Consider the following 25,649-nt stretch of genomic DNA (forward strand, 5'->3'; position numbering starts at 1 on the left):
TCTGGGTTTTTCCAACTTTTTCAAAACTCTTTTTATTTTTTTTTAATGTTTATTTATTTTTGAGAGACAAAGACAGAGTGTGAGCAGGGGTGGGGCAGAGAAAGGGAGACACAGAGTCCAAAGCAGGCTCCAGGCTCTGAGCTGTCAGCACAGAGCCTGACGCGGGGCTCAAACCCACGAACCGTGAGATCATGACCTGAGCCGAAGTCGGGACGCTTAACCAACTGAGCCACCCAGATGCGCCTCGACTGTCTTTTACAGAAAAAAACAAACAAAAAAAAAATCCATGTTTTTAAATCTTTCGTTCCCTGAATTTTTAATAATAATGTAAGTTCCCCTTGCCAAGTTTAAAAACATGATTATTTTCATTAAGAATTGAAAGAGGGGCACCTGGGTGGATCAGTTGGTCATATCCAACTCTTGGTTTTGGCTCAGGTCATGATCTCACGGTTTGTGAGTTCGAGCCCCATGGCAGGCTCCACGCTGACAGTGCAGAGCCTGCTTGGGATTGTCTCTCTCTCCCTCTCTCTCTGCACCTCCCCTGCTCATGCTCTCTCTCTCTCTCAAAATAAATAAATAAACTTAAAAAGAAAAAAAAGAATGGAAACAAATCTAGGGCCAACAGTTACTTAATGATTCACAAAATGCAGCTAGATGCCAGGCTAAGAATCTAGCACAGGATACAGTATAACATTGTGTAGTCGGGGCTAAATCTGTGAGTTTGCACACCAAGGCTACAGCTTGAAGGTTTTGAGATCAAATAAAACTAGGTGGCGGGAGAAGAGATAAAACATAGCCCTTCACTTCATGACTGAGCCCTAGACAAGTACAAGTTGACGTGGCCAGCTGAACTGAGAAGGAGGGGTAAGGAAATGGCAGATGTGTTTTATTTACCCAGAAATCATTTTGACAATAAAACAAACATGGAGGCTCGTGGAGCATGGCCAGGTTGCTACTTGCCTTTAAGTTTGTGATTGTTGTTTTGCTTTTCTCCATTTGAATAATGAATTTGGCTTCCAAGTCCTTTTCCCTGCAACACAAATTCAGTACTAGTTAGGAGAGAAAAGATTGTTTTTAAAACATTTGTTTTATTTACTTTTTACATATGGGGGTTTGTTTTTAAATGGCATCTGAAGCACAATCTGTGACACCACTCCTCCCAAATCTTTACTAATACAAACACAAAGACACATAAAACAGATGCCACCATCAAAAAACTTAAGACTGACAAATAATGTGTTCTCAAAACCTGGAAGAATCTCTAACTGCCAGCCAAGAGGAGTGTAAATTAAATGACAGAAACTATGGAGGGCTGTGTGACTCATGAAAAAAGCAGCCCCACCTACCTGGTTATAAAAGACACCTTCTCCCCTCCACCCAAGAGGAGAACCAAGTAGAAAACTGGTATGAATGGTTGCAAACAGGTGCTGCTTCTAGAAGCAGCCAGGGCACTGCCACCTCCTCCCGCCTTCTTTCCATATACATTCAGAAACTGCAGTGCCTGGAAAACAGCAGAACTGGAAGTCCACAGGACTCCTGAGAACAGTTCTGGAGAATAAATAACCATGTATCTACACAATGGAGTGGTCGGTTACTGAAAAAGGAATGAGGAAGGTCTCTATCAACTGTTAGGGAATGGGAGCCAGGATGTATTGTTAAGAGGGGAATGCAAAGTGGAGAAAAGTATACCTAGGATGCTAGAATTACAAGAAAATAAAACAAGATTATTTTTTAATGACCTAAAACAGATCAGTGTTTTAGTGCAGTTGAAGTCCAGGTCATGTGTTCCATGTCAAAAAACAAAATTAAATTAAAATAAAAATAAAAGGGGTGCCTGGGTGGCTCAGTCAGTTGAACATCTGACTCTTGATTTCAGCTCAGGTCATGATCTCATGGGATTGAGCCCTGCATCAGGCTCTGAGCTGGCAGGATAGAGCCTGCTTTGGATTCTCTCTCTCCTTCTTTCTCTACCCCTTCCACATGTACAATGCACTCTCTCTCTCTCTCAAAATAAAAAATAAAAATAAAGTGACCTAAAACATAAAAGTAAGCGGAAGCAAGTGAACTGGCATACCACAGTGTGACATTTAATTAATAATTTATTATTTTAATTAATAATTTTCATTAATTTTTAATTATTTTAATTAATAATTTATTTTTAATTAATAACTTATTATTTTTTAATTTACATCCAAGTTAGTTAGCATATGGTGCAACAATGATTTCAGGAGTAGATTCCTTAATGCCCCTTACCCATTTAGCCATCCCCCCTCCCACAACCCCTCCAGCAACCCTCTGTTTGTTCTTTATATTTAGGAGTCTCTTATGTTTTGTCCCCCTCGTGTTTTTATATTATTTTTGCTTCCCTTCCCTTACGTTCATCTGTTTTGTATCTTAAAGTCCTCATATGAGTGAAGTGATATGATGTTTGTCTTTCTCTAATTTCACATAGCATAATACCCTCCAGTTCCATCCACGTAGTTGCAAATGGCAAGATTTCATTCTTTTTGATTGCTGAGTAATACTCCATTGCATATATGTGCCACATCTTCTTTATCCATTCATCCATTGATGGACATTTGGGCTCTTTCCATACTTTGGCTATTGTTGATAGTGCTGCTATAAACATTGGGTGCATGTGCCCCTTCAAAACAGCACACCTGTATCCCTTGGATAAATACCAAGTAGTGCAATTGCTGGGTTGTAGGGTCGTTCTAATTTTAGTTTTTGGAGGAACCTCCATACAGTTTTCCAGAGTGGCTGCACCAGTTTGCATTCCCACCAATAATGCAAAAGGGTGCCCCTTTCTCTGTATCCTTGCTAACATCTGTGGTTGCCTGAGTAGTTAATGTTAGCCATTCTGACAGGTGTGAGGTGGTATCTCATGGTGGTTTTGATTTGTGTTTCCCTGATGATGAGAGATGTTGAGCATTTTTCATGTATCGGTTGGTCATCTGGATGTCTTCTTTGGAGAAGTGTCTATTCATGTCTTTTGCCCATTTCTTCACTGGATTATTTGTTTTTGGGGTGTTAAGTTTGATAAATTCTCTATTGATTTTGGATACTAACCCTTTCTTTATCTGATATGTCGTTTGCAGATATCTTCTCCCATTCCGTCAGTTGCCTTTTAGTTTTGCTGATTGTTTTCTTCGCTGTGCAAAAGCTTTGTATTTTGATGAGGTCCCAATAGTTCATTTTTGCTTTGACTTCCCTTGCCTCCAGAGACATGCTGAGTAAGAAGTTGGTGCGGCCGAAGTCAAAGAGGTTTTTGCCTTTTTTTTAAGTTTATTTATTTTTCAGAGAGAACACAAGAAGGGGAGGGGCAGTGAGAGAGGGGGAGAGAATCCCAAGCAGGCTCTGCACTGTCAGCACCGAGTCCAATGTGGGGCCCAAACTCACTCGCCTCAATATCATGACCTGAGCCAAAACCAAGAGTGAGACACTTAACTGACTGAACCACCCAGGTGCCATGCACAGTGTGAGATGATTTCCATTATATGTTGGAATCTGACTGTAGAATGCAGTGGGATATAGCCCGGAGAGAAAAACAACTATAAAGAAGTCTTAAAGCATTTTGAGTAATCATATATTTGATGGTAAAGTAAGTGTCGGCATTCGGAGACTTCTGTTTGTGTATTATGGGATGATAATGGAGTAATTATGGCTGTGGCCTTGAGAACCAAGGTTTCTAGATGAAAAGAGATACAAACATAAGATGGATGAGGTTACTAGCATAAACTTTATCTGAAATTGAGAAGGAAAAAGAAAGTACTCCCTAGCTTTGTCCTCTGAAAAGGCCTAGAATCTTATGCCCAAATTATAGCCTCTAAATTCCATTTAGTGTCAGGGTTCTTTGAAGAAAGACTCAATCCAAATATTTGAACTATCTTCTCACACAAGAAAGCAGGATGCTGGCACATCAAAAGTTACTGGTTTGGGGGCGCCTGGGTGGCTCAGTCAGTTAAGCAGCCGACTTTGGCTCAGGTCATAATCTCGCGGTCCGTGAGTTCAAGCCCCGCATCAGGCTCTGTGCTGACAGCTCAGAGCCTGGAGCCTGTTTCAGATTCTGTGTCTCCCTCTCTCTGACCCTCCCCCGTTCATGCTCTGTCTCTCTCTGTCTCAAAAATAAATAAACGTTAAAAAAAAAAAAAGTTACTGGTTTGTCCAGGTTGTCCATAAGCAACCTCTAACATGGTTCCTGGTGGTCCCTGCCTCCGGGTATCTGTGACCCTGTGCGATCCCCTCCCCACAAGTGGGCTGGACCTAGAAATTCACTTCTAATAACTAGAACACTACCACCCCAAAAGTGATGATCTGTCACTTCCTAGTTTGGGTTATAAAATGATTCTGATTTCTGACTTGCTGGCTCTCCTGAGGGTGTCTCTCTCAGAGCCCTGGCAATGGGGACAGCCAGCTGCCACACTGCGAAACTTTGGGAGAGACTCACATGGCAAGGAATTGCGGCCTGACGGCAGCCACCTGGGTGAGCCTGGAAGTGTCCCTCCCCCAGCCAGGCTGGAAGGCCCTGGACTGCAGCCTTGAGACCCTGAGCCATTAGAGGACCCAGGTAAATCCCACCTAGACTCCTGACTCACAGAAACAGTGAGATAATAAATGTTATTTTAAGCCCCTAAATTTGGGGGCTTAGGAGTTTGGAGCTCCTAAGTTGTGTTACACAGTGAGAAATAACCAAGACAAGAGCCGCAGCAAAAGGACTCAGGAGTCAACCTGATAAGTGGCCGCCGACAAAGCACAGCGGCAGAAAGAACAGTAACTGCAGTAGACTGAAACGCGTGAGATACGCATAAATTATGAGCTCATAATTAAAAGATAAAAACCAAATGTCCCCTTTGGAGAATCAAAAGAGTCACCTCATTATTTTAAAAACTAGTAAATAAAGGGGAAGATTCAAGCACTTACCCTGTATTTCCTTTTTTTTTTTTTTAGTTTTTTTTTTTTTTGATGTTTATCTATTTTTGAGAGAGAGAGAGACACAGCATGAGCAGGGGAGGGGCAGAGAGAGAGGGAGACACAGAATCCAAAGCAGGCTCCAGGCTCTGAGCTCTGAGCTGTCAGCACAGAGCCTGACACGGGGCTCAAACCCACGAACCGTGAGATCATGACCTGAGCCAAAGTCAGACGCTTAACCGACTGAGCCACCCAGGCACCCCATCATTTGTTTTTTAAATGTTAATGCTTTTTGAAAGAGGGAGAGTGTGAGCATGTGAGCTCACGCACACAGGGGAGGGACAGAGAGAGGGAGAGAGAATCAGAAGCAGGATCCACACTGTCAGTGTAGAGCCCTAGGTGAGGCTTGAATCCAGGAACGTGAGATTATGACCTGAGCAGAGTCTGATGCTCAATCGACTGAGCTACCCAGATGCCCCACCTGCATTTCCCAAACAATCTGCACTCCATGGTAACCGAAGAGTTGTTTGGGAAAGTTTCTCTTTTCAGGGTATTCTACCTAATACATCAAGAAGGAACGAAAGAATTAAAATGTCAGCACTTTGTGACTCTGGTGAACTCATGGCTTTAGAGAGTGACCATCATGGGCTGTTGACTCCACCACCAGGAGACAACCAGACACCCTGGGCATCCAAACTGAAACACCAGCACCCCTCTGCAGAAATCTTATCCCTCCCACATGGAAGACTGACTCTGCCCAAGACCTGATGGACCGTGATCTGCCAGGAAACACAGGGGGCAGGGGGAATCCATCCATCAATGCCAAGGAGGCAATCAGCAAAATCCAGCTTCGAGGCAGGTGGGCAGATAAGGGACCCAGCTTATTCAAGAACAATAACAATAAACTGCAAGGAGCATAAAGATGGAAGGGGGACCTACAGATTTAACAAAAAAAAAAAAAAAAAAAGACTTTAAAGACCTATCAACCAATTGGACTTCAGTGCAAACAGAAAAGGCATTTTTAGAAATTATAATATATGTAGGGAAATGCTTACACTGATTAAAAATTTGATATTAAGGAATTATTACTACTGTTTTAGGTTTAATAATGGTACCGTGATGCTTTTTTTTTAAAACTCTCAACCTTTAAGAGATACACATTGAAATATTTATAAGTGAAATAACATGGCATCTGGTATTTACTTAAAAATAATCCCGGGGTGGAGGAACAAGGCATCTGGCAACCTTAGGATGAACAGGCTGAATAATAAAACCCAAACAGTCTGTTGTAAACATCATTCAAGAACTACAATGGACTCCTACGGCCTGATTTAACTTTTCCAGCCAGTCTGAAGAAGTCTAGGCCTGGATGAAACAGAACAATGGCTTAAAAGACAGACAAATAAATGAAATCCCTGCCATGCGCATGGTGCCCAGATCTCACCCAAAAGTGAGAACTGCCTCAGGGACACCCCGTGCTCATGTGGTCTTAAAACAAATACTTCACCAAACCACCCCTTTCTTATAGCACGTAAGTACCAACAGCATGCCGTGGCCAGCAAGAGATCTACACAATTAGTTTTAGTAATGCACGGGCTGCCACATCTCCAGCCCTTCCATCTGCACGTGGGTCGGCTCTCAGTCACTAACCTAATGTGTCCAGATCTTTCACTTTAAAACCACTCTTATCAACAAATACCTGCCGGCAGCGCAAAATCATCCAGGGATCAAAGATTAGAAGTGACTACGACAGGTGCTCATACCACTGGTCAATGCTCACTTACAAAACATGAAGAAATGACATTCACACCATGCCCACCGCTCTTGCTAGACGTCACAGGTAAAGCAATTCCAAGGCTCAGAGCCTTACACCCTTGGAGCAGCGCGAGTTAAAGGGCCCTCCCACGTGATCATTTATTCTAACTGTAGGTAACCACAGCAGTACCTTCCTAGTTTTAAATGAATATCCACACTATAAAATATACTAGAGAAGATACTGACTGAAGGACCATTACGTCATCTGAGCGTCTATTAGCCACTTCTGAAATCTGAAGATGCTGGGTGGGTTTCAAAGGGTTCACAACCTTGAAATCATATGCACTGGGATGTGGTCGTGGGAGGGGGAAGGTGGCAGGTTCACTATTCCGAGGGCCCACAGCTTTCCTTACTTGCCCAAAGAGCTCTGTACCCCAAAAAACACAGGAGCCCCAGCTCATACCCTCATGACTCAAAATGCAGCCCAAGAACAAGCAGCATTAGCAGCCCAGGAGCCTGTCAGAAATGAGGGCTCTCGGGCTGCACCACACACCTGCACTGCAACGAGAGCCCTAAGTGATTCTGGTGAATGTGAAAGTTTGTAAAGTGCTGTGCTGACATTATCTTAATATGATAAGCCTGATGCTACTGCTCGTAAGACCTACTCCCCAATGTTATCTATCTACTTGGTACACTGGGAAACTCACCACCTTTGTACTTTGACCTTTAAGTTTTACTTATAAAATTATATGGCAGAATATGGACATAGCCTGGCTGACACTGTCTCTACTCTTTGCTCTTAAGTTGTACAGTGGCTTCTGACCAAAAACGACAAATGTCTGACTTACTGGTATCTAAGAAGCCATCTGACTGTCACGACTTCCAGGTTACCTCATTCCCAGCACCCTGCCAAGCTATCAGTTTCTAGCCCTTTCTATAGCCAGACTGTTTCCCAATGTCAAGGTAAGGTTGCTGCCAATACCTTGAAGTTATTCTTAAAAATAATCAGAGTAAGGGGGCAACAGTCGGTTGGGCGTCCGGCTCTCGATTTTGGCTCAGGTCATGATCTTGCAGTCTGTGGAGTTGAGCCCTGCACTGGGCTCTATGCTGGCAGCATGTAGCCTGCTTGGGATTCTGTCTCCCCCCCCCCTCTCTCTCTCTGCCCCCTCCCCGACTTGCTCTCTTTCTCTCAAAATAAATAAAAATAAACTTAAAAAAAATCAGGTTAAGGGAATTACTTAGGGGGAAAATGGACTGAAGACAGAATATTTAAAAACCCAGGGAGTAAGAAAGCAGGAACCAGTTATGGAAACTGAGGCACAGCTCAGAGAGATCTTAGCAAAGTCATGTCTCAAGATGGTGCTTCTCAGTTCCAAAAAGTCATTCAACAACAGCTGGAATTATCTTTGAAGAAGAAACTAGAAAAAATACTCACCACAGCATCATCACATGAGTTTGAGCACAATAAAAAAATAACTTACTGGATTTCAGAAGCTATTTCATAGCTTTTTCCAAGAAAAGGGACCTGCTGTGGTTTGGGCAAAAATCCAAAGACCTCCGGAAGATTCCATTCAATGCTATGAAAAGATGAAGGCCAGGGCTTACCTGACAATATTTATTTTCTGTGATGCCCCAGCTGGTGGTGGTGAAACTCAACGGCGGTTTGAGAACCAGCATGGGCTACAAAGACCCAAAAAAAATTGGACAGTGTTTGAAATGAGAATATCTTTTTAGATCTGACCATTCAGCAAACTGAACTTCTGAACAGATATTCCTCTTATTCTAATAAGCTAATGAGTACTTTTAACACAAATGAAGATACAAAAATAAATACTAGAGAAGAACAAACATTTCATGTAAAAATCTACACTTTTAATCAAAGCAGGTACCCAAGGATTAATAAAGAATCCTTACTGCCTGTAGCCAAAGATGTATCTTACTCAGAGGAAAACCCAGAAGCTTGGTACCCCGGGCCATGGTGACATTTATGTCACTTTCTACAACTCTGGTTGGCTCAATACCCTTCTAGGAGAAGGAAAAGACTATATTTCTGTGTCTAACGTAGATAATCTGGGTGCCAAAGGGGAACTTTATATTCTTAACCATCTAATGAACCCAGCCAATGGAAAACCCTGCGAACTTTGTCCTGGAAATCACAAATAAAATACATGCCCAAGGTAAAGGGTGGGACACTCACTCAGTACGAAGTCTGGTGACTAGTGGAAATCACTCAAATACCAAAAGCACCCATTGATGAATTCAAATCTCATCAAAATTCAAAATATTTAACACCAACAACCTGAGATCCATCTCTCTCTTGCAGCTGTCAAAAGGCTGCAGGAGGAGAAGATATTGACATGGAAATCACTGTGAATTCAGAGACCGGATGGAGGGCTGAATGTCGCTCTGTCAGAAACTGCAGTAGGGGATGCCAGGAAAAGATTTTAACACTCAAGGTATTAATGTTCCTACAAGGCAGTTTCTGCCTGTCAAAACCACATCAGATCTCTCGCTTGTGATGTCAAACCTCTCACAGCCTTAACGCAGTATCTTTGACGAGTGGATAGCGGGAATTTTCCTACAGTGCCCTTGGTTAAATTAGGCAGTTCTTTCACAAAGGTTCAGGACTCTCTAAGGAGACTTGAAAGTACACGAGATAGGCTTGAATTGGATCACCTCGCAGTTCCAGGGGATCGACGTTTGGTAAGAATGGTTATCATCACCGTTAATCACGGTGACTGAATTGACGTCCCCCTGGAGCAGTACTGGAGAACAAAATTATATTTAGGAACCTTCCTATCTTGGACGACGGCAATGAAAAAAACTGTGTACACTTCATACTAATTATGGGCTAAATCGTTTCTTACAATAAAATGTTCTGTAGGATTCTAAAATAGGCAGGTACATTACTGTTACTGCGGTGTTAATTTTTAGAGTGTTTTGCATTATTTTAGTCTAAGAAAAGCACAAATGGAAACAATCTTTGAAGAAGATCTCAAAAGTTAGTTCGTCTCTTTCCCTCCACAACCTGCTGACCAACCCTGCTCAAGATCTCATCCACTGGAGACAGGCTACTGTCATGGCCTTTGCTTCATTGCAGAGCCTTCAACTGTCAGAGGTGACTTCAAGGTCCATGTGGCACTCCAACCAACAGCCTTACCTCCCGCTCCCTCATCCCCACACCCAACAGTCAGTTACTAAGTCCTGTGAAACTGACCACCCATCTACCCACCTTGGCCACATGCCACATCTCCCCACAGACACTGCTGCATCTGGGGTTGCCACCACCTTGCCAGTGTCCTTGCCTCCAGCCTTCTCCCTTCCCATCCACACTCTACCCTGCTGTCAGAGGGATTCCCCCAGTTGCATATTTCACCCTGAGGCTCCCCTGCTTTAACTCCTTCAATGACTTCTCAAAGGCTACAGGATAAAATCCAACTCTCAGCAGTATACAAGGTCCTTCCTGCTCTGACCCTAACTAATGTTGCCATTCAACACTGTATCAATCCCACCTCCTCATCCTGACCCCCTCCCAGCCGGCCATCCAGACTCAGCTTAGACCTCACACGTCTGGAGAGACTTCGCTGAGCCCTCTCTCCCATCCCCTCGTTAGAGCGTCCTCTTACTTGTCTTACCCACCAGACCCTGAACTTCTTAAAAAGCAAGGACCCTACCTGTTTGGGTTTATATCCGCAGGCCTAGCACAGCGCCTGCAACTTTGAGGTGCTCATCAAATGCTTGTTGAATGTGATGGGCTGACTAAAAGTTAAATAATTGCCTCTTACCCAAGCCTAGCCATCTCCACGTGCATCCCCTACTTAATGCCAGCCTCCCTATGCACCCCCTTCTCGGTTCTTGCTTTCCCACATGCTACGGTGCAACCAATCCCCATCCACATTCCAAAGAAAGGCTTTTCTCGGGTCTAATTTGACTCACCTACCATCATAAAACCTCAGAAACCATTTCCCTTCATATACCTGCCTAGTTCATCCCCAATCGCACGGGCCACATCCTTGCTAATGTCACCTCTCCAATTAGTCTAGTGAATCCCAGAGAAGCAAGAACCAGCTTTGTTCATAATCTACAACCTGAGTCCACTGAGCACAAGGGCAACACTCAAAATCAGTGCCCAGTGCTTTGTCTTTTAATCCTTCAGCTGAGAACTGTAAAACACCAGGCATTGAGAGTTCCCCCAGCTCAGGTCAATTTCCTCTGACATTTAAGAAACATGGGAAATAAATCTTGACATTTTTCTCATATTGAGGAAAATAAATAATCCTAAAATATTATTTGAACATTGATTTGATAATAGAGCAAAATGAACTATGTCTCTCCCGAGCCACTTTGGTGAATTGGGTTTCTCAACCGAAAAGTCAATTATGGCTCCTTCATATAAATGAGTAATTTATTTGAAAGGTCTGGAAACTAGATCATAAGATGCTACAAATGAACCAGCTGGAATAAGTAGACTGAGATATAGATCAATATTGGAGGGAAGGAACAGGAGGAAGGAAGGGAAAAGAGTAAAACCTCCGATCAGAAAAGAGATGAATTGTGTCAGCTCTCAGATTTGTGAGTAGGAGGAAACTTACGGGGGGGGGGGGGGGGGGGGGGAACTATGTTAATTCAAGTATTTTGAAATATTTTTAAGTTATTCAGCAATTCAAATTGATTCCAGGTGGTCAGCTGATGGTATTTGGTCACTCCATTATGGACAGCCTGATTGGATAGTACTCAGATCTCCAAACTGAGTGTCATCCAAGAAGATTCTGAAGAGCAGCTTACTCACCCTGAGTTCTGAAGTCAATCAGTATCCCCCAAAGTCATCTCAAAACTTACATACTTTGTATATAATTGTAGAATCTCTATGTTGTACACCTGAAACTAAAATAATACTGTATGTGAACTATACTTCAGTTAAAAGTAAAAAATGCCAAGAGGCACCTAGGTGGCTCAGTCAGTTAAGCATCTAACTCTTGATTTCGGCTCAGGTCATGATCTCACAGTCCGTGAGATCGAGCTCTGTGTCAGGCTCCATTGTGACCACGGAGCCTGCTTGGGATTCTCTTTCTCCTTCTCTCTCTGCCCCTCCCCTGCTCATTCTCTCTTTCTCACTCTCAAAATAAATAAACATTAAAAAAAATAAAAATAAAAAATGCAAACTTACATCCTATGAATATCTAACTGCCTTCACTTTGGTGGCAGGACACTCCAAAGCAAAATTAAAAATAAAACACCATTTTTTAAAAGAATATGTGACCTCCATGGGTACCACTATGGAAAGAAGTCCAAGGAAAACTGCTCAGTCGGAGAAAGAATAAGTAGCAAACAGTGTGCAGACCTTGATCCAGTTTGCAGGTAAGCAAATAAATAAAGCATAAAGAATATGCACACATATATGCTTCCAGATGTACAAGGCATTTCTGAGAGGATAAAGAGGAAGCTGTAAGTGGTATGAGATCTCATGCAATATTTGTATTTAGACTATATCCTGATCCCATATGCTCAATGAATTGCTTAGTCCCTCTGTGCTACCCCCATGACATGCCTCTTTGCCCTTTTATTAGGGCTCCAGATAAAATACAGGACACTCAATTAAATGTGAATTTCAGATAAACAAATGGTTTTTTAGTGTAATTATATCCCAAATATCGCGTGAGATCTACTCACACTTTATTTTCCCCTGCTAACCAGGATGCCACCGTGTCTTAGCCGGGGTGTGCATCCAGCAGGCTCTTCCAGTTAGATGCGTGTGTGTTCGCCTCCCTTCCTAGAGCCCAGACAGACAGATACTAAGCTGAGTCTTCAAATACGCTTGCACCCTCAGTACCCAATGCAGCAGCAGAGGCTTCATACATGTCCCCTCACCTTTGTCTAAATATAGAAACAAACTCAGGAGGGCTATTCTCCCGAAACCAGCTTCTCCTTAACCTCTCTGGCTGATCCTGACCACTCAAAGATCATGGAACTGTTTTGTTTTTTTTGTTTTTTTTTTTTTTTTTTTTCTGTTTCTTTTTTTTTTTTTTTTTTTTTATGAAATTTATTGACAAATTGGTTTCCATACAACACCCAGTGCTCATCCCAAAAGGTGCCCTCCTCAATACCCATCACCCACCCTCTCCTCCCTCCCACCCCCCATCAGCCCTCAGTTTGTTCTCAGTTTTTAAGTCTCTTATGCTTTGGCTCTCTCCCATTCTAACCTCTTTTTTTTTTTTTTCCTTCCCCTCCCCCATGGGTTCCTGTGAAGTTTCTCAGGATCCACATAAGAGTGAAACCATATGGTATCTGTCTTTCTCTGTATGGCTTATTTCACTTAGCATCACACTCTCCAGTTCCATCCACGTTGCTACGAAAGGCCATATTTCATTTTTTCTCATTGCCACGTAATATTCCATTGTGTATATAAACCACAATTTCTTTATCCATTCATCAGTTGATGGACATTTAGGCTCTTTCCATAATTTGGCTATTGTTGAGAGTGCTGCTATGAACATTGGGGTACACGTGGCCCTATGCATCAGCGCTCCTGTATCCCTTGGATAAATTCCTAGCAGTGCTATTGCTGGGTCATAGGGTAGGTCTATTTTTAATTTTCTGAGGAACCTCCACACTGCTTTCCAGAGCAGCTGCACCAATTTGCATTCCCACCAACAGTGCAAGAGGGTTCCCGTTTCTCCACATCCTCTCCAGCATCTATAGTCTCCGGATTTGTTCATTTTGGCCACTCTGACTGGCGTGAGGTGATACCTGAGTGTGGTTTTGATTTGTATTTCCCTGATAAGGAGCGACGCTGAACATCTTTTCATGTGCCTGTTGGCCATCCGGATGTCTTCTTTAGAGAAGTGTCTATTCATGTTTTCTGCCCATTTCTTCACTGGGTTATTTGTTTTTCGGGTGTGGAGTTTGGTGAGCTCTTTATAGATTTTGGATACTAGCCCTTTGTCCGATATGTCATTTGCGAATATCTTTTCCCATTCCGTTGGTTGCCTTTTAGTTTTGTTGGTTGTTTCCTTGGCTGTGCAGAAGCTTTTTATCTTCATAAGGTCCCAGTAATTCACTTTTGCTTTTAATTCCCTTGCCTTTGGGGATGTGTCCAGTAAGAGATTGCTACGGCTGAGGTCAGAGAGGTCTTTTCCTGCTTTCTCCTCTAAGGTTTTGATGGTTTCCTGTCTCACATTTAGGTCCTTTATCCATTTTGAGTTTATTTTTGTGAATGGTGTGAGAAAGTGGTCTAGTTTCAACCTTCTGCATGTTGCTGTCCAGTTCTCCCAGCACCATTTGTTAAAGAGGCTGTCTTTTTTCCATTGGATGTTCTTTCCTGCTTTGTCAAAGATGAGTTGGCCATACGTTTGTGGGTCTAGTTCTGGGGTTTCTATTCTATTCCATTGGTCTATGTGTCTGTTTTGGTGCCAATACCATGCTGTCTTGATGATGACAGCTTTGTAGTAGAGGCTAAAGTCTGGGATTGTGATGCCTCCTGCTTTGGTCTTCTTCTTCAAAATTCCTTTGGCTATTCGGGGCCTTTTGTGGTTCCATATGAATTTTAGGATTGCTTGTTCTAGTTTCGAGAAGAATGCTGGTGCAATTTTGATTGGGATTGCATTGAATGTGTAGATAGCTTTGGGTAGTATTGACATTTTGACAATATTTATTTTTCCAATCCATGAGCAGGGAATGTCTTTCCATTTCTTTAAATCTTCTTCAATTTCCTTCATAAGCTTTCTATAATTTTCAGCATACAGATCCTTTACATCTTTGGTTAGATTTATTCCTAGGTATTTTATGCTTCTTGGTGCAATTGTGAATGGGATCAGTTTCTTTATTTGTCTTTCTGTTGCTTCATTGTTAGTGTATAAGAATGCAACTGATTTCTGTACATTGATTTTGTATCCTGCAACTTTGCTGAATTCCTGTATCAGTTCGAGCAGACTTTTGGTGGAGTCTATCGGATTTTCCATGTATAATATCATGTCATCTGCAAAAAGAGAAAGCTTGACTTCATCTTTGCCAATTTTGATGCCTTTGATTTCCTTTTGTTGTCTGATTGCTGATGCTAGAACTTCCAGCACTATGTTAAACAGCAGCGGTGAGAGTGGGCATCCTTGTCGTGTTCCTGATCTCAGGGAAAAAGCTCTCAGTTTTTCCCCGTTGAGGATGATGTTAGCTGTGGGCTTTTCATAAATGGCTTTTATGATCTTTAAGTATGTTCCTTCTATCCCGACTTTCTCAAGGGTTTTTATTAAGAAAGGGTGCTGGATTTTGTCGAAGGCCTTTTCTGCATCGATTGACAGGATCATATGGTTCTTCTCTTTTTTTTTGTTAATGTGATGTATCACGTTGATTGATTTGCGAATGTTGAACCAGCCCTGCATCCCAGGAATGAATCCCACTTGATCATGGTGAATAATTCTTTTTATATGCCGTTGAATTCGATTTGCTAGTACCTTATTGAGAATTTTTGCATCCATATTCATCAGGGATATTGGCCTGTAGTTCTCTTTTTTTACTGGGTCTCTGTCTGGTTTAGGAATCAAAGTAATACTGGCTTCATAGAATGAGTCTGGAAGTTTTCCTTCCCTTTCTATTTCTTGGAATAGCTTGAGAAGGATAGGTATTATCTCTGCTTTAAACGTCTGGTAGAACTCCCCTGGGAAGCCATCTGGTCCTGGACTCTTATTTGTTGGGAGATTTTTGATAACCGATTCAATTTCTTCGCTGGTTATGGGTCTGTTCAAGCTTTCTATTTCCTCCTGATTGAGTTTTGGAAGAGTGTGGTTGTTCAGGAATTTGTCCATTTCTTCCAGGTTGTCCAGTTTGTTGGCATATAATTTTTCATAGTATTCCCTGATAATTGTTTGTATCTCTGAGGGATTGGTTGTAATAATTCCATTTTCATTCATGATTTTATCTATTTGGGTCATCTCCCTTTTCTTTTTGAGAAGCCTGGCTAGAGGTTTGTCAATTTTGTTTATTTTTTCAAAAAACCAACTCTTGGTTTCGTTGATCTGCTCTACAGTTTTTTTAGTTTCTATATTGTTTATTTCTGCCCTGATCTTTATTATTTCTCTTCTTCTGCTGGGCTTAGGCTGCCTTTGCTGTTCTGCTTCTAGTTCCTTTAGGTGTGCTGTTAGATTTTGTATTTGGGATTTTTCTTGTTTCTTGAGATAGGCCTGGATGGCAATGTATTTTCCTCTCAGGACTGCCTTTGCTGCGTCCCAAAGCGTTTGGATTGTTGTATTTTCATTTTCATTTGTTTCCATATATTTTTTAATTTCTTCTCTAATTGCCTGGTTGACCCACTCATTCGTTAGTAGGGTGTTCTTTAACCTCCATGCTTTTGGAGGTTTTCCAGACTTTTTTCTGTGGTTGATTTCAAGCTTCATAGCATTGTGGTCTGAAAGTAAGCATGGTATAATTTCAATTCTTGTAAACTTATGAAGGGCTGTTTTGTGACCCAGTATATGATCTATCTTGGAGAATGTTCCATGTGCACTCGAGAAGAAAGTATATTCTGTTGCTTTGGGATGCAGAGTTCTAAATATATCTGTCAAGTCCATCTGATCCAATGTCTCATTCAGGGCCCTTGTTTCTTTATTGACCGTGTGTCTAGATGATCTATCCATTTCTGTAAGTGGTGTATTAAAGTCCCCTGCAATTACCACATTCTTATCAATAAGGTTGCTTATGTTTATGAGTAATTGTTTTATATATTTGGGGGCTCCGGTATTCGGTGCATAGACATTTATAATTGTTAGCTCTTCCTGATGGATAGACCCTGTAACTATTATATAATGTCCTTCTTCATCTCTTGTTACAGCCTTTAATTTAAAGTCTAGTTTGTCTGATATAAGTATGGCTACTCCAGCTTTCTTTTGGCTTCCAGTAGCATGATAAATAGTTCTCCATCCCCTCACTCTCAATCTAAAGGTGTCCTCAGGTCTAAAATGAGTCTCTTGTAGACAGCAAATAGATGGGTCTTGTTTTTTTATCCATTCTGATACCCTATGTCTTTTGGTTGGCGCATTTAATCCATTTACATTCAGTGTTATTATAGAAAGATATGGGTTTAGAGTCATTGTGATGTCTGTATGTTTTATGCTTGTAGTGATGTCTCTGGGACTTTGTCTCACAGGGTCCCCCTTAGGATCTCTTGTAGGGCTGGTTTAGTGGTGACAAATTCCTTCAGTTTTTGTTTGTTTGGGAAGACCTTTATCTCTCCTTCTATTCTAAATGACAGACTTGCTGGATAAAGGACTCTCGGCTGCATATTTTTTCTGTCTAGCACCCTGAAAATCTCGTGCCAATTCTTTCTGGCCTGCCAAGTTTCAAAAGAGAGATCAGTCACGAGTCTTATAGGTCTCCCTTTATATGTGAGGGCACGTTTACCCCTCGCTGCTTTCAGAATTTTCTCTTTATCCTTGTATTTTGCCAGTTTCACTATGATATGTCGTGCAGAAGATCGATTCAAGTTACGTCTGAAGGGAGTTCTCTGTGCCTCTTGGATTTCAATGCCTTTTTCCTTCCCCAGTTCAGGGAAGTTCTCAGCTATTATTTCTTCAAGTACCCCTTCAGCACCTTTCCCTCTCTCTTCCTCCTCTGGGATACCAATTATGCGTATATTATTTCTTTTTAGTGTATCACTTAATTCTCTAATTTTCCCCTCATACTCCTGGATTTTTTTATCTCTCTTTTTCTCAGCTTCCTCTTTTTCCATAACTTTATCTTCTAGTTCACCTATTCTCTCCTCTGCCTCTTCAAGCCGAGCTGTGGTGGTTTCCATTTTGTTATGCATTTCGTTTAAAGCGTTTTTCAGCTCCTCGTGACTGTTCCTTAGTCCCTTGATCTCTGTAGCAAGAGATTCTCTGCTGTCCTGTATACTGTTTTCAAGCCCAGCGATTAATTTTATGACTATTATTCTAAATTCACTTTCTGTTATGTTATTTAAATCCTTTTTGATCAGCTCATTAGCTGTTGTTATTTCCTGGAGATTCTTCTGAGGGGAGTTCTTCCGCTTGGTCATTTTGGATAGTCCCTGGAGTGGTGCGGACCTGCAGGGCACTTCCCCTGTGCTGTAGTGTATAACTGGAGTTGGTGGGCGGGGCCGCAGTCAGACCTGATGTCTGTCCCCAGCCCACCGCTGGGGCCACGGTCAGACTGGTGTGTGCCTTCTCTTCCCCTCTCCTAGGGGCGGGATTCACTGTGGGGTGGTGTGGCTCGTCTGGGCTACTTGCACCGTGCCAGGCTTGTGATGCTGGGGATCTGGCGTATTAGCTGGGGTGGGTAGGCAAGGTGCTCGGGGGCAGGAGGGGCAGGCTTAGATCGCTTCTCCTTAGGTGATCCACTTCAGGAGGGGCCCTGTGGCAGCGGGAGGGAGTCAGATCCGCTGCCGGAGGTTTGGCTCCGCCGAAGCGCAGAGTTGGGTGTTTGCGCGGAGCGAGCAAGTTCCCCGGCAGGAACAGGTTCTCTTTGGGATTTCGGCTGGGGGATGGGCGGGGGAGATGGCGCTGGCGAGCGCCTTTGTTCCCCACCAAACTGAGCTCTGTTGTCAGGGGGCTCAGCAGCTCTCCCTCCCTTTGTCCTCCAGCCTTCCCGCTTTCCGAGCAGAGCTGTTAACTTATGACCTCCCAGACGCTAAGTCGCGCTTGTTGTGGGAACACAGTCCGTCAGGCCCCTCCGCTTTTGCAAGCCAGACTCGGTGGCTGTGCTTGGCCGGCGAGCCGCCCCTCCGCCCCGGCTCCCTCCCGCCAGTCCGTGGAGCGCGCACCGCCTCGCCGCCCTTCCTACCCTCTTCCGTGGGCCTCTCGTCTTCGTTTGGCTCCGGCGACTCCGTTCTGCTAATCCTCTGTTGTTTTCTGGGTTATTTAGGCAGGTGTAGATGGAATCTAAGTGATCAGCAGGACGTGCGGTGAGCCCAGCGTCCTCCTAAGCCGCCATCTTGCCGCCGACCTCCGGAACTGTTGACTACTCTTAGTTGCTCTCCATGAAATCATAAAAGCCTGCAACTCAGTTTTGGGGTAAAACCCAGGGGGAGACAGACACGGAAAATTCTGGAGTGGGTTTTTAAGGCAATCCCCCTGACTTCATTTCAGCTCCTCACAGCACACCTCACCGCACGGCGGTCAGCGAGAGGTTAGCGCACCATGACCTCCATCCAAGGGCCAAGCTGGAGTGGCAGCCTGTGAGAGGTCTGCGGAGCCTCCACTCCATTCCCCGCGGCCTGCCTCCACGGACCAGCCAAGGACAGCAGTGCTGTCACGGTCTCAGAGGCTATGAGCGTCCCATGCTAAGTGAAATCCTCCGCTGACCCCTGCCATATAGCAGGCGATTAAGGTGAACCTTTTATTTCCCCTGGTCTGGAGAGGGTGTAATGAACCTGAAAGATTAGGCAACAAGCCCACTGCTACAGGTTGGGATCCCGGAGAAGCAGATACTGTGAAGGAGTTTAGAAAGCGGGGTGCTCTTGGGACGGACACCTGGAAAAAGGAGAAGGCAGCAGGACCGAGCAGAGAAGACAGTGGAACTGCGATGACACAGGCCCCAGGGCAGCCTCGACTGACCCCACAGGCAGCCCTGAACTATGACGGCCCTTCAGAGTTACCCAGGCTGGGCCTCGATGCTCCTTATTGGTCAGGGGACTGTGGGAGGCTGCCTGGGGAAGGGGCACAACCTTGAGGCTGTGCTGACCGCACTCTGGCAGCCGGGCAACACGATGCGGCAACAGAGGATCTGGTGGCGAGCGCAGGCCCCACCGCCCCAACTCCTGATCCATGCAGTAGAGTATGCCGGCCAGTGGCAGCCACCACTGTGGCAGAGTGGTGTCAATAACAATCAGAGCTGTCTCGATGCAAATGAGCTGCCTGGACATGTGCAGAATCGTCCCTGAGGGGGTTTAGGTGGAGGCTGACAAATCCTCATCTGGGACAAATCCTTATGCGGATATTTGCATTCACTCAGTCTTCAAATATTTAGTACCTTTCATGCCAGATAATATTCCTGGTGTGGGAAAAAGCGGTAAACAATACAGAGTCTGCCTGGAATCTGCATTATAGTGAGGGGAGCAGAAAAAAATAAAAACAATACCATCATAGACACTGGTAACTAGCTATAAAGAAATGAAACAGTGTCATGGGATAGAATTGAGGGCAGAGGCAGTGGGAGGCATGTGGCTAGAAATGACCTTTCCAAGGGGGTTAACGTGTGAGCAAAGGCCTGACTGCAGGAAGGCCAAGGGGCAGGCAAAGATCTGGGAGAAACATTCCAGATAAACAGAAAGGCAGGGAAAAGGCCCTGGGGCAGGAACCAGCAGGAGGTTTGGGGGAAAGAGCAAGAAGGCCAGTGTGACTGCAGGTAAGAGGGGGTAAGCAAAATGGGACGTGAGGTCAGAAAAGGAAGCCAGGGCCAAAGTATGTCAGGCCTTTATAGGACGTTGGAACTTACGTGTGGTAGCAGGCCACAGACACAGGAGGGCTAAGAGTACAGGGGAATAGCACAATCCCGCTTACATTTTTAAATCCTCCCCCAGCTACTGTGCATGGACTCCCGAGGGGCAAGAGTAGAGAAAGGAAGCCAAGGAGGGTCCTACAGGCCACACAAGAGACACTGGGCCACTGTCAGAGCACAGGTGTGTCCAAAAGACAATGGGGCCACATCCAGGATTCCCAAGCCCTGCAGATCAACAGAATCACATGAAGCATCCCCACCCAGACCTACCAAGTGAGAATCCCCCCAGATGGGGACCAGGAATCTCTATATTCAACCACCAAGGTTTGGGAAGCACTGACCTGGGTGATCTGTGATGCCCTCCTCAGCTGTGAGGAGCCGGGGTCCTATGAGTGAGGAAGCGTAGTTCCTCTTAGCTCCTTCTGAAAGGGTGCTTTACTAGATGGCCTCCGCCCTTCTTCTGAATGGAGCCCAACCCACCCAGCCCCAATTCCAGAACAAGAATCCAGATGTGGACTGTGCCTTTCAGGGTATCACTGTTGGCTTCCAACAGAGGCTCCTCTTCCGAACTCTGGAACACCACAGTCACTGAAAACACTGGTAAGTGGGAAGAAAGAGCAAGTAGCAAAACAGCGTGAAAGCTATAATGTAATTTGCAATTAAACAGAAAGAAAGAAGGGAAGAAAAAAATATGCACATATACTGAAAACTATTTTCTCACTTCTCCTAAGGAAGGTGTATAACCAGTACCATTCTAGAAGTATAGAAGGAAAGTTAATTCATTACATATAGTGAGTGGATGCCTTACTCCGGGCATTAGGCATAATTTAATTCTGTCACAGAACCCTGGCCCAGTTGAGAAAACCTGGTGAAGAATTTCATACACTATAAAATTCAAGCCCAAAAGCCAAAAGAACTAAATTTTGCTTGAGACTAAAGATGATAATGACACTTTGCAGGGAATTTTGGATACTCTGCAGGGAGGACCACTGGAGACCAAGATGGTAAAGGGCTTGAGAGCCAAGATGAGCACTTGACAAGAAGATGATGGACTCGGAAGAGACCTCGTCCATGACCTCCACTCGGGCGGAGAGAAAGTGAGGCCCCAGGAGGGTAAGGGACTTGCTTTAGTCGCTACTAGAGTCAGCACTATGGAAAGTTAGAGGAAGTAAGCAGTCAATACTTCCAAGCCACAGTGAATGGCTCTGGGCTGTGCGCAAAGCTAGAACACCAAACTTAATTTCAACTACCTCCCCCTGAAGGTGGGAGTTAGGGAAGCTTGGGCTCCCACGGGAACACAATGGGCCAGCTGCACATGTGAGCAATCCACACCAAGATTACTCCCTAAATTGGATGCAAGGTGTCTATTGCATCAGGTGCTAGATGCAGGGCACAAGAAGCCCGTCTAGCCTCATCTCCCACACACACCTGTACCACCCAAGCCCCCATCGCATCCCAAACAGCACCTTTTTCCAGGACTCACAGTGACCCTCATGCTGTGCTCTCTGTCTGGAATGTACTTTTCCCCTCCATCTCACTCTTCCTTCAAAGCTTTTTGATGTTCCTCCTCCAGGAAGCCTTCCCAATCTTCTCCTAGCCAGTACCTTCTGTGTGATATTCCATAACACACCACATCTTCTGTGTGATACTTCCTAACACACACCTTTGTGATATTTCATAACACATCATAGCGGTTTCTACCTTCCACCTGTTTACTACTGGGGGACTACATATTTGTCTTCTCAACCAGTCCACCCGCTTCCTGGGGGCAGACATAATGCCTTAATTTTTGCATACCCCATAATACCTAGCACTACACCCTGACATACAGAAAGCACCTAGATGGATGAATGAAATTAAGCAATGAAACAATGAAACAGGTGAAGTGAAAACAAGATCCTACTCTTGAATTCCAAGCCTTAAAATGCAGTTAATTATGCTTCAAAGTCCATTATACATTTTTAATTTCTAAATGCAGATGTGTTTTCCCTATAAGTATCAGTTAACCTAGCAGATGTTAACTCCAAAGGCAAAAATGAAGTTCGGCTCTTCCCGGAGACACACAGCTGTGCTGACTCCAGAACCAAGGCAGTGAGAATGTCCATCGCTTTTGAATCACAGAAGAAAAATAGGGATGTGAGTATGACCAAACTTCTTCAACACGTTTCTCCAAAACACAGAAGCAACACGTTCACAAAAGGAAAGTGGCAAGTTAAAAGAAATGGCCTAAATGTAAACACGGAGAACTTTACTAATACTTCCTTTTGTTTTCCTGTGCTCAGACATTAAGCCAACTATTTAACATCCAAAGATACCCTCGTGCAATGTGGCAGCGCCACGAAACACGAAGAAATGAGTTTTCTCGACTCTTTCCCCACACCATTACCACAACCCTCCTTCCAGATTTATCTCTATTTTAGAGAAATGTTCTCAGTGACAGCTTTATGAAAAAAAAAAAAAATACAATAGCTGGCTCATAAAAAGAAGATTGATTCCTTTTACCACATTGCCAGCTAAATATACCAGATAGGAGAAAGGTATGCTTCAAAATACTCAATTGTAAGACTCTTCAAAAGACTTCACCTCGAGTCAGAGCGGAATCAGATGCAAGCACAGCTTCTGATGTTGCCGAGCAGAGTGGTTTAATAATTGTGCAGGGAAGCACTGGGCTTTGGGCACCTGCATTGAAACCCTGCCTCTCGGCAGCTCTATGATTTTAGCACCTGATTGAACTTTGCCAAGCCTTGGTTTCCTCACCTGTAAAATGGCTGAATAAAACCTATCACACAGGGGTGCCTGAGTGTTTCGGTGGGTTAAGCCTCCAACTCTTGATATCAGCTCAGGTCATGATCTCGCAGTCTGGATCTTGTGGTCGTGAGATTGAGCCCTGCATCCGGCTGGGCTCCATGCTGAGCACAGAACCTGCTTGGGATTCTCTCTCCCCTGCATGCGTGTGTGTTCTCTCTTTCTCTCTCTCACACTAAATAAATAAACTTAAAAAAAAACAAACCTAAGTACTGATTGTGCAATGCTGTGGGTTGAGCTCTCCTGATGCATCATTTTCTGCTGAAAAATGTGACAGAAGAAAACAGGCAACACAAGGCCAGGCACCCAGCAGACAATCAGTTCATCTCCATCACAAACCCAAGATCCATCCATCAGCAAGTGTTTATCGTGCCTGTGCTGTCTGAGGCACTGGACATACACCAGTAAACAAAAACAACAAAAAGCCCTGCCCTCCAGGAGCTTACATTCTGTTGGGCAGTTCTGTGTTAATAACCTTTCCAGGGCTTTCCAAAAATGAGTGGAAATGGAGGAAATCCAGAATACATTTTGCCAAATTTTCTAGCCATATCTCAAAACTATGAAGAACCACCAGATAGTTGATCCTCATAGGTTTTATTTATAAAGTGCCTTATCTTCATCAACACAATCCAGAGGCCACAGTTCATAAAAAAGAACATCAGAAACACCAAAATTCTTTCACTTATTTTTAATGTTAATTTTTTTTGGGGGGGGAGGGGCAGAGAGAGGGAGACACTGAATCCAAAGCAGGCTCCAGGCTCTGAGCTGGCAGCACAGAGCCTGACACGGGGCTCGAACCCACAAACCATGAGATTGTGACCTCAGCCGAAGCTGGATGCTTAACCCACTGAGCCACCCAGGTGCCCCTTCCTTCACTTATTTTTAAATACTTGAGAAAGGTGTCTAGTGATTCTGACTATATACTCGATGTCTGAAGACAGGAAACGAATGCCGTCCTTCTTGCCCAGTAGCCCCTTCCCTTTGTCCCCGAGGGCAAGCTTGCAATTGTATAATAAATTAAAGAGGGCAACAGTGGCTAGAGGCAGGAGTAGGTCAAAGGACAAATGCATGTCTCCCTTTACGAGGCTCTCAGGTATACAGCGATGTATAATCATAGACCGTGACCTTCACCATCCCACGATCACCCCATGTGGGTGAGACCAAACAGTCTGTTAAAGCAAAGGCCCACCCCAGCATGGGAGGCCAGACCAAGGAAAGATCTGATATGGTTGACATGGTAAGTGAAATGCAGTCAGTCCAAAAGGGAAACCCAATCATTGCCTAAAGGAACACCCACATTTTGTATACTAGGAGACAAGGGGGTAGGTCATCAGACCCTTTCCAGGCTATTCTTGGAACAAAACTGAGTCACACCACCTTCCTTGGTGCCTAAACACAGCCAGGCTTGGTGAAGAGCTGCTCCCTGCCTGCCCTGGCTCTCACTGCTTTTCAGACCACACTGGTCAGACACGGAGTATGCTACGCCCCATCTGCAGTTTCTGACTAGTGATACAAAGCACAACAGCAGAGGGGCGCCTGGGTGGTTCAGTCGGTTAAGCGTCCAACTTCGGCTCAGGCCATGATCTCGCAGTCCATGAATTCGAGCCCCGTGTCGGGCTCTGTGCTGACAGCTCAGAGCCTGGAGCCCATTTCAGATTCTGTGTCTCCCTCTCTCTCTGCCCCTCCCTTGTTCATGCTCTGTCTCTGTCTCAAAAATAAATAAACATTAAAAAAAAAAAACAAAAACAAAAACAAAGCACAATAGCAGAGAAACAGAACAGAGGAAGAAGCCACGCTCTACACTCAAGCCGATTTTCATTTCGTCATCACCTGGAAAACATGAGGCATCAATGGAGAGCACTCTGACATCATGCGGGGTGTCCAGGAGCTGGAGCGTTACCAGTAATCACATTCCAGCTGTCTCCCAACTCAGGAGTCCTCCAGCTCTGCTGCACACAGCAATTTCCCAGGGACTTTAAAATTCCTGATGCCCAGCTGCACCCCCTACGAGTTAAATCCACTCTCTGGGGTGGGAAGCCATCGGCTGAGATGTGAGGCCAGCATCCTAAACTCCTGGTTTTTCTACTTCCCCCATTAAAGGTCTCAGAAGGGCAAGCTGGGCTTCCCCCACAATGTCATTAGCAAAGCCCAAAGGAGAAAACGCACCATGACCACAGACCTTGTATGAAACCAGATGACAGAGGTGGGAAAATATCAAGCAGGCCACCAAAATTCTCAACAAAGAAGAAAAGGCCTTCAGGCTCAGGCATGCAGTCTGCCACAGTCAGAGCAACGTAGCCCAGAATTTCAGGGTCCAAAGAGCCAGGTTCACATTCCGCAGCTCTAACTGACCAATGTGTTGCTGACCAAGCCTGCCTACCCGTCCATAATACAGGGATGAGTCCTGCCTGCCCTACCTGCCCTAGAGAAGACTACGGGATTCAGAGGACAGAGTCGAAGCACGCAGTGAAGGACGGGCTTATGCAGACCCAATTGCTGTCCTCAGCATTACCAGCACTGTTCACAGAAGCTACTTTAGGGCTGCCTCTTCCAGGAGCCCCCTCCCCAACCATGACACCTCTTTCCTGGTCTTCACAGAAACACGGAAAGGACCAGCATCTTTCAGCATTCAGTAGAATTCAAAGATGCTTGTGACACAACAGTGAGACAAGCCAGGAGCACTCAAAGATGACAACTCCCCCCCCACCACCAAATATTGAAAACACCGGTAATGCAGAAAA

At 44.3% G+C, this 25,649-nt stretch overlaps 1 protein-coding gene across 10 annotated transcripts in view; it reads right to left on the reverse strand.

The window, feature by feature from the left end:
- Positions 1-25,649, reverse strand: part of KIF16B (kinesin family member 16B) — a 295,283-nt gene that overhangs the window by 249,194 nt on the left and 20,440 nt on the right. For all 10 annotated transcript variants that reach the window (XR_007150865.1, XM_047852576.1, XM_047852575.1 and 7 more), the window contains exon 2: positions 961-1,030. Coding sequence is in view for 9 of the 10 variants with exons in the window: in XM_047852576.1 (XP_047708532.1) it covers positions 961-1,030 (70 nt within the window). In the remaining variant the exon portion in view is untranslated. The remainder of the gene's footprint in view (positions 1-960; positions 1,031-25,649) is intronic.

This window comes from Prionailurus viverrinus, chromosome A3 (assembly GCF_022837055.1).
Source record: "Prionailurus viverrinus isolate Anna chromosome A3, UM_Priviv_1.0, whole genome shotgun sequence".
Lineage (NCBI taxonomy): Eukaryota > Metazoa > Chordata > Mammalia > Carnivora > Felidae > Prionailurus > Prionailurus viverrinus.